Here is a 9,891-nt window from a genome sequence, read left to right on the forward strand (position 1 = left end):
TCTTCTCAGATTTATTGAAATTCCTTTCAATCTTTTACTCACCTGAGTGTTTGAACCGGTGCGCCTGAAACCCTTTTGAAAAAAGGCATCCTCAAAGACTCAAAGAGGCAGATTTGACAGCTGCACATCGTCTCTACTCCTGTTGCCGTCAGTAATTGCAGTGGCCGCTGTTATAATCTCATTGTCTGAGCCTTCTTTTGCTTTTAATGTAGGTAAAACTGGCAGGGTGTGGCGAGACATGCTATCCCTGCATGCACCAGTAAACGCAGCTGAGAGTTCCCAGTTGGCTTATCCATTAAGTACCAGTTACCTGGGTGGTGAACCATTCACTTGAAGTGCACTTCAAAAAAAAAAAAAAGAGCGACACTGAGGCGATGCCAGCTGTGTTGTGCACGCGATGGTGAGGCGAGACGGTACTGCCAGACAAAATGACTTTAAATAATGACCTTCCTTTTCTCTCAGCCATGGCCACTGAATGTCTAACTAACAAGCTCATTGAAATGCACGACAGGAGCTCTGGGAAACATGAGTCCCACCGGGAACAGGTGGCTTCCCCACCATTGAATTTCTGCTTGTTTTAATTAATGACGTTAGCTGGGCTATTTCAACACCAGACCTCACTGTCATTACTTTAGGTAACATACCAAAAAAAAAAATAATTTCATTTTTGCAGTTCCACTGAGGAATTTGGGGCTCACAGCTCACATTCAGCAAGAAATTAAGGGGGACAAACTTTCATGGAAAGTATGCAGCCATGTGAAAGTGTTTAATCACTAAGCTCCTGTGGGTGCGTGCGTGGGGCATTTCAACATGCCACTGGGAGCAGGCTGTCAACACAAAGGCAACTGTGGACACACGTATGGATTACACACACGTAGTCCAGAATCAAAGAAATGTTACTGTTACTGACAGCTTTCTCTTAGTCCTCTATTACAACAATAGACTTATACAAACATTCATATCCTTGGCTCTGTGCAAATGTGCCTGAGGTCAGCCCAGCAGCTTCCTTGATACAAATATTCATGTTGCACAGCTGCAGTGAAGAGTACAAGAAAATACATATTTCTATAGGACAGGAAAATGTTTGCACCCCAGTCTATGGTTTGTATACATCCTGTCTCTACAAGTGCTTCATCTACTTTGGGTTGAGCCAGATTTCCAGTCTGCGCACGTGGGGACTTCCATTGTCAGGCTTTACAAGCACTGGGACATTCCCATTTGTCTTGGGTAATGTCTATTGTCTAATATCTTGGGTATGTGTATGTGCTGTAGGTGTAGCCCTTCATAATCCACCTTGTACATAATCACTCTCTGGACCAAGGCACAGAGATTTCACTTTTTACCTGTGAGAATGAGAAGCAAAATGACGAAGCTCCTCCAGCCACAGTCGTATGAAGAAATCCATCTGATGCGCCTTCCCGGTGAGTACAAAACAAATGTGTTTGGTTCATTTCGGGGTGTGATGTAAACATGCTTAATACGCTTTATCAGATAAATCCAGGACATAAAGTGTGGTCCATCCTCAAATCCCCAGAAATCCTCCAAAAAAAATGTGCATATCAGTCAGCACAGCATGGAAACATCAAAACAGAGCCTGGTTCATCTTTGGGATCATACACACATTGTGTGTAATCAGGCTACAATAATCTTTTCAGATTGGTGTGTATGTGTATGTGTATGTGTATGTGTATGTGTATGTGTATGTGTATGTGTATGTGCGTGTCTAAAGGACAACTAGAGGCTGGGACACTTTGATTATGAGGGAGAGAGAGTCCAGTGAGGCTGCTATCTTCCTAACTGCGTCTCCTCTGCTTCATTTGACGTCGTCTCTGTCTGTGTTCACTCCTCATGTTTGTTTCAGGCGATGGGGAACATGAATCAAAGCATTCTGAGGTTTGCTCTCTTACTTCCTGCACGCCGAGGAAGAAAGCACTTATACAGCAACAAAATCCTCTCCGGGGACAGGAGAGAGGAGTGAAGGGGAAGACGAACAGAGCGACGCAGCACTTTGATTCTGATGGTCTGAAACCCAGAAACTGATAGCTGTACACATCAAGTTCACATGGGAGCCTGTAGAAATGATATGATGGGGAAGGTTTTGTACACAGCCCAAATTGCTTTAAAGAAGCTGGAGGAAAGCCATAGTCAAAAAAAAGAAAAGAAAGAAAGATGAATGAGAGAAGATGATCCTGTATTCTCTCTGCTGTGTAAACATCCCTGATGGGATGGACAGAATAGAAGGTGCTCTGGATTTGACAAGACGGGGATGCCACAATTGATTAACATAAGAGATGCTTTATTGTCCTCATCTGTGGACATCTTGTTTTGCCAGTGTATTACACTCACTGGAACAATTTGTTTAAATTAATAAGTTACAACCAGTCGCTAGAGGGTCAAATTGAAACTAGTTCATACAAAGTGTAATCTGACCACATCCAATGACAAGAGCATCTATGGTCTGTTCAGCATGCTATAATGGAAAGGGGTGAGACCAGGGTTTTAATTTTACAAATGGAGATGATGCCTCCATTTGTACGACTGGTGGGAGGGGATCAAGATGCTGTTTGAAAATCTAACAATAACTTCATGAGAAGCATTGCCAAAGCCTGTATTGGTTTGTGGAATTTGTGACATTGGCCAGCCACCTGGACTCAAACCATCTCAGCTCTCTTAAAGCACCACAATGAAAATGTCTTGGATGAGGTCAGGGTTGGCAGTTCAATTCCTTCCTCCTCCTGTCTACATGTTAATGTGTCCTTGAGCAAGACATTAAAATCCAATTGCTCCTGATGGTCAGGCCAGCCATCAGTGTGTGACTGCGTGTGTGAATGGGTGAAGAAGAGGCAAATTTGTAAAATGCTTCGGATGAAATTGCTACTTGAAAACAAACCATTCAGTCAATACAGCATCATACTCGACATTAGTTGCAGAAGTGTTATTTTATGTCTGCCCTCACTGGATTCACATGCATAAATGCACTTTGTAATGTGTATTTTTGCATTAGGTAAATAAAAGTCTGGCCACGCTCTTTGTTTTCAAGTAGCATTTATCTCCCTCATGCAGTGACACAGGTTGCCAGCCTGCCTAAAAATCCTTCTTTTCCTGGTCTTGAGTGGCCCATCATTTCTCTTCCTTAGTCGCTTCACAGAAGCTAGGGGTCTCCGAGGTCAGCCCCTTGACAAATGGAGCAACTCATTGTGAGGATGAAGGACGGAAGGAGAATAAAAGAGTGAAAGGACATTTGCTGCCGCCAGACTGGGCAGTGACCTCACCGTTTGGACAAATCCACGTTTTTTTCAGACCGAAGTCCACTCGAGGAAACTCAAAGCTGCGCCGCACGCATAAAGACAGCGGATTGAGAGGCCTACTTACTGCCTGTCGCCAGAATATGCTACATTACTAATACACACACACACACACGCACGCACGCACCACACCCCAGCTATCCTTTCCCATAATCCCATGGGACCTCAGTCTCCCTCTGAAAGAGTGAGCCTGACACGAGCCTCTGATTCAACCCTACACAACCCCGCTAACCCCTGCACATAAACACACACACACACACACACACACACACACACACACACACACACACACACACACACACACACACACACACAATTCCCTCCTGGGAGAAAATAGGGGGCCCCAGGGTGGGCAGGTGCTGTAGCAGCCCTACAGAGTGGTAGCTGTGCGTATGTAAGTGTGTGTGTGTGTGTGTGTGTGTGTTAGTAGGGGGCCCGTTTGCCGTCTGTCAGCCCAACCTGCTGCTTGCATGATCAGCCGGTCTGTGTTATTCTTCTCCTGGGGTTTCATGGCTATATCTGTATCGCGTGCGTGTGTGCTTCTTACAAGATCGGTCTGACAGATCAATGCATCCAGGATTATGTATCACCCTAATAGCATTATTGGGGTCAATGTCAGTGGACGACACACCCACAGCCTCCAGTGTGATCCCGCTCCTCTGATCCTCTCGCCTCTACAGGAGTTTGGTTTGACAGAGGCGCATCCCGGGTACATGTTCTGGCGTGAGTGTTACACAGCAGCCAAAGGATTTAAAGCTGCACTACGCAAGATTTTGATCTAAAAATACATTCGTCTAATGAGCCTAAATCACAAACTGGGGCTGAAGGATAGAAGCCTGTGCCATTTCTACCAGCTAAGACCCAGCAGATTTACCTCATCTTGCCAAATGAAATTTTGGTGCCAGGTATATTTTCCCAGAGAAAGGAACAAATCCAAATTAATCTGTGATATACCAACTACAAACAGCACTGAGTGAGCACTTGAAAAATAGATGTATTCTTTCTCTTGGGATGCTTTAAGCAGCATAGATCAGCAGGTCTGACAAACATGAACGAGCTCTGTGAAGCCAACCAACATCATGATAAATAATTTCTGGGTTCTGAAGCTAACATTCTTCTGATGGGCAAGACTTTGCTAAATTTCCTAGTGCAGGTTTAAGTCACTTCCATTAGTGATAAAAGCCAGTGTTACAGCTTAAACAGTGTCAAGGTCATAATACATGGCAAAAATTTGTCAGAATTAAGCTAATAAATGAAATTTATCAGCATAGCAACAAAAGCACCACAGCACTATATATTGATATTTTCACGTCTAAAAAAAATCTTTATCCCACTCTGCTGTTCCCGCTGATGCTTATGGTGCAATATCGCATCTGCCTTCTTCCAAAATCTTCCCCATCACATTTCATGACCTTTAAGCAGGACGCTGAAGTGTTTCATCTGTTCAACACATTTATGTTGCTTTGAGCTGATAACAGAGATGAAGTCAGAGGTCACCCACAGGTCACACACAGATGAGCACCTTTGAAGACAGACAACACTGCTCCAATATGAGTGAAACATGCAAATAGAAAGAGATTCAAGCTGTTTCAGCTTGCAGTACATACCTTGTCAAACAGAGACTTCCATTGCTAAGACAAGGAAAGAGAGAAAAAAAACAGCAAGTAAGGGAGTGAGTGACAGGAAGAGGCGGAAAGGATGAAAAAAAATTCAGAAACAGGTGCCAAAGCAGAGAGGAGCACCTGTTTGGAAATGATGAATCTTGGCCAGAAGGATTTTCCTCTCTGTGTGTATTTGCCTTAATTGCAGTCTTGCAATTACATGCAGTTTCTATCTGATCATTGTGGTCAATGAGCCGCAGCAAAAGATAATAAGGTACCAAAGTGTGTATCATTATGTGTGAGGGTACTCTTATAGTGGTATCTGAAAGTCTGAGACAGCTAACGGAGGGAGACTGCCCTGTGTGTGTGCAGGTGTTTGTGTTGTCTCCCTTTGAAAAAAGAAAAACATTTGGCTAATATTCCTAGAGAGGACGTGCTGTGTAGCTGCTGTCACTGTCCTGCAACCCTTTGGTGTCAATGTAAAACTCCAGTTGTGAGTTACGCCATGAAATTTAGATAAATAACCTTCTAAAATGAATTTTAGGCTCATGTTCATATGACACCCTGCCCCATAAGATCAAATAGGTTACACTGAGTCACTTTACTTCAGTGTAAAAATAAAAGGTCCTGTTAGTGGTCATATGTGCACCTCAGGTCGCTGTGTAGTGTGTGTAGACTTACGTCCTCTGGAGCCACGGGAAGGACGTCGGTACTTTCCAAAACCTCGATTTCCTCGCCCTCCGCGTTGGCCGCTACCGCCGGAGAGGAGTTCACCGGCGCCTCCCGGGTTCCGCCCGTCATCCTCGGGCTGCTCTTCTCCATGCACCCGCGGAGAGCAGCGACTCTGTCCTCAGGAATGACTCCACATACTGTAGTTTACAGTCCCATCTCGCTCCCCAATATGCGTCAGCAACGACTAAAGGTGAAAAAGCCGAGCATCATGCTCGTTAACGCTTCTCTCCAAGTCGGATTCTTTCTTGGATTTTGGACAGACAAATTAGTCCAAGTGAAATGTTAAATGTCGCTATTTAACAGGTTTGTTGATTCCAGTTATCCCCAGCGCACTTCCACATAGACCGGGCAAACAAGTCTTCGTCTGCAGAGGAAAAGTTGATGTGGTGATAGTTTAGAATTAGTTCTGGGGTACAAGGTCCTTTGCGGTGTCACACCATCGTCCACCACGTCGTCAGTCAGCAGTGACAGAGGTTCACAGGGCTGGAGAGGAGCCTGGACACAGGCAACGGTCCAAGTTTGTGAAGCAGGGGACGCACATTTGCAGCGCGAGTATTTTCACTTTGGGAGATGCGACGCAGCAGCGGCAGCAGCAGCAGCAGAGCACAAATCCATCTGAAAGAAATAATGACATCATCAAATACTGACAACATGAAACGCAGGACAGAGATGACAAACCGGGTTGGGTGACACACAAGACTCATATGGCTTCCCCATCCAGGCGGGGACGGACAAACTCGACTTAAACAGCGTGGACACAGTCACATGGCAGACTAAAAAAAAAAGTCCCTGCAAGTGCCCAATTTTCTGGTGCGTCATGATACCTGGCACGCTGTTTTCTGCCGGTCGGCGGCGTAGCGCGGGGACAGCCGTCTGCCTGCTCCGCCGCGTGCCGGCAGGGAGCCTCAAAGGGTGGGAGGGTAGGAAGACACCGACCGCCTCCGCTGGGATGGCTGTTTCAGCTCCAGGAGGAGACGCCGGGACTCTACTCCAGCCGCATGCGTCCTTACTGGCACAGAAAGAGATGGAAGGAGGGAGAGGGGGAGAGGGAGAGGGAGAGAGAGAGAGAGAGAGAGAGAGAGAGAGAGAGAGAGAGAGAGAAAGAGAGGGGTGGGGGCGGAGAGATGGAGGGAGAGAGGAGGCAGGGAGAGATTTGGCCCGTGGTGATGAGGGATCACCAGCCACTCCCGCTCAGGGGTTTCGAGGAACTCCAGGTCCCTGGCTGAACAGCTGGCTGTCACTCTCTCACTGGCTCAGATGTTGGAGGTCGTTAGGTCATTTGTGCCTGACGATAATAATAAATTGCCTAATAAAAAGACGGTAATTTAAAACACCAATCAAACGCACAATAGGCTATATGTAACATATATAAATGGTTAATAAATAAATATCCTATAATGCTGTATATAGATCAAGTGCCAGGTGGTGAAAAATCAATTTGGCAGGTTTCATCCTCTCTGTTTGGTAGTACATATAAACGTTAATGAGTCATTAATACATGCCTTTTATAATGATTCATCCAATCTGCAGATGTAAATATTATGCTAATAAGTTTCCATATTGAATGGACTTGGTCCTATTATTCTGAAAACCTTTTCCAGAAGTTAAGTGATCTCATGGTGCATGATGCTTTCTAACAAATTAAAGAGCTAATATTTGCATTTTATTTGGATAATCTAACTCTAATTCTTACTTACAATCAAATTAGCATAATGTGTCGTTGGCAGTAGGCTAAAAACAGAGTGTATTAGAAAAAATACTTAAAGATTATACAGTTTGTAGTAAGGGATTCTGAGAGTATTCAGAATTCATTCATATAGATGGACAAAAATGGCAATTTTATCTATCTAAAATAAATGTACAACACAAAAGTGTGCAAAAAAGTGAAGGGGTTCAGAGTACTTTCTGAAGCCTCTGTAACATCATACCAGAGACTGTAGAGATGGAGCAAATAGACAACAACTGCTACATTTCATCTGTTGCTCATGTCCAACAAAGCTGTTACTGTGTAGTTTAAGTATAACGTCCCTGCATGTTCTTCTTAGTCAGTCTTTTCTACTCAGGTGTGAATAAAACTGTTATTTTTTTCATGTAGAGGTAGAAACTGCACAGTAACAGGCTCCAATCAATCATTGCACCATCTTTCAGTCTTGCATATTTTCCAATTACTGATCAATACTTACCAAGTGCAGTGCAAATGTGATTAACATTCACAGATCAAATTCACTTGTAGCTTTGTTGTATCTCCTCATAGACCCATTTTCAGTTATAGTTTAGGTCAAATTCAGCATGTTCTACTACTGTTCACACACACTGCTTTTGAAAGGACCATCAAAATGTATCACTAGTTTGTTTAAGTTGTGCATTTGTTCGAATACTTTGTTTTTGTGTATCCTAATAATTATTCTTGCTGCAATGGCCCAATTTCTCAGTAACGGTCATTCACTTTTAATGTAATCTCATCTCATGTTATAAATACTAATAGATCACATGCCACAAAAACAGCATTCATAAACTTTGAAATTGCTTGCTTTGAAAGCTCAGAGAGGAGGGAGTGCCCAAGCTTGTAAATTCCAGGTTGTTTTAGGGAATAGAAACTGTCCCCTCCAGGTTTGCTGCTACAATCACCCAAATGACGGGGCCCCATTTCAGACAAACACCTGCCTATTACCTCAAGAGACATCAAACAGACCTAATAGTTGGGTGGAAGCCATGTATGAGGAGAAATTATTTAATGGCGGTGTGGTCTGTAGTGTGTAGGTTGATCAGGATCCCTCAGTGAAACTCCCCCAGGTACCATATGTGGTAGCATTGCCATGGAAACAATACGGACAGTTGATATTTTTAACCCTGGGGGTCTTTTCCTGACTCCTACACAGGATTGTTGGGTTAAAGTTGGAGTCTGTTGTGTCGTTAAATAAAGACCCAGCAGCTATTCTGTATCTGTGGATGGAGGTCAGCAACCCCTGGCCAAATGTTTGGATTCTGTATTTTCATGTGGCTTTTTTGTGAAAGTGAAACATGTTTTGTGGAATTTTGCGGCATTACCCAGAATTAAATATTAACAGCCTGAAAATAATTCACTTTTTATGCTTTTGTGCAAACAAAGCTAATACATGGGTGAGGGACTGAACTGCTGGTCTGTTGCAGATTCATTATAACAATATAATGACTTCAAGTGCATTTCAATTTGCATAATGCAGTCTGTGTCTTATGTGCATAAACTTGCCCATAATGTACTTCATTACAGTCAAGATGAACACATTTTTTTGTTCTGTTCCAAGAAATAACCATGATGTAACTGCACTAAGCAGCTGTGTATGAAGAGAATGAACAATAACACCATAAGTCATGGAGGTTTTCACATGGTAACAACATAAGCAAAATTGCTTATTTGGGTCCCACAATGAAAAAAAACATGAACTATGAAGTAAATAAATCAACTAATAAATAAACCTTGTCACAATCTCTATAGGACAGATCTTTAATATTACCAAGGAGTGAGGGGAATTATTGTCTCATTAACTACAAGCACCATGGGAATTTCCATTAAAAGCAGTTAATTGGACAAAATAAGCATTGACGTGGGTTACTTTCACAAGTCATGTGCTAACATCTGCTGAAGAGCTGTAACATGAGAGGCAGAGAGAGATGACAGAGGGGGATTGGGTAATGAGGGAAGAGAGTGTGAAGAAAAAGGAGAGAGGCAGACAAGATATACAGCACGAAAAACACCTGCTATGTTGTGGGAGAACTTAGCTCATGTATAAATTAATAGCTGAGGAAGTTTGCTTTCTTTTGACAGGAGCTATTTGCAGGCACTAAGTGTTTCCAGTGGTTCCCAGCCTTTCCTGTGCACCTGAACCCTTAACCCTCTGCGGTTTTCCAAATGTCTTCATTAGAATTGATTTTTACCTGGATGCCTGATACTGTTAAGTTCATTATATAAGTGTATATCATTTTTTTCATACAATTGAACTGCCAGTCTTAGCTAGTGCTGGATGCTTGAAACATTTATTTAAGCCACAGTTTCAACCATTACTTTTAGCTGGTTAACTGTTATTAGCAAACTGATTCTTATTTATTTACTTTTAGCTAGCTGTAACTATTTCTTTTATTACTTTTAGCTAACAGTTTCAACTTCTCTGCTGCCTTGCCAACTTTTCAGGCACCCTCCATTGCAACAGGTGGTGTTGTTACAGCCGACTAAATATATATATATATATATATTTACAAATCAAAGGTAATTCCCT

At 43.0% G+C, this 9,891-nt stretch overlaps 1 protein-coding gene across 3 annotated transcripts in view; it reads right to left on the reverse strand.

Annotated features, from left to right (window-relative positions):
* rhbdl3 (rhomboid, veinlet-like 3 (Drosophila)) overlaps window positions 1-6,994 on the reverse strand; it is a 60,468-nt gene extending 53,474 nt beyond the window's left edge. The window contains exons 1-3 of one of the 3 annotated variants that reach the window (XM_023400904.2): window positions 6,463-6,994; window positions 5,588-6,253; window positions 4,913-4,936 (exon numbers count right to left, since the gene is read on the reverse strand). In XM_023400904.2, coding sequence (XP_023256672.1) covers window positions 4,913-4,936; window positions 5,588-5,728 — 165 coding nt within the window. In that variant the 5' untranslated portion in view covers window positions 5,729-6,253; window positions 6,463-6,994. Of the gene's footprint in view, window positions 1-4,912; window positions 4,937-5,587; window positions 6,439-6,462 lie in introns of those variants that run through there. The other 2 variants (XM_087172512.1, XM_087172511.1) reach the window with 2 other exon arrangements.
* Window positions 6,995-9,891: the final 2,897 nt, after the last annotated feature.

This window comes from Seriola lalandi, unplaced genomic scaffold (assembly GCF_002814215.2).
Source record: "Seriola lalandi dorsalis isolate HSWRI2012SDOR001 ecotype SW California unplaced genomic scaffold, Sedor1 jcf7180002053069, whole genome shotgun sequence".
NCBI classification, from domain to species: domain Eukaryota; kingdom Metazoa; phylum Chordata; class Actinopteri; order Carangiformes; family Carangidae; genus Seriola; species Seriola lalandi.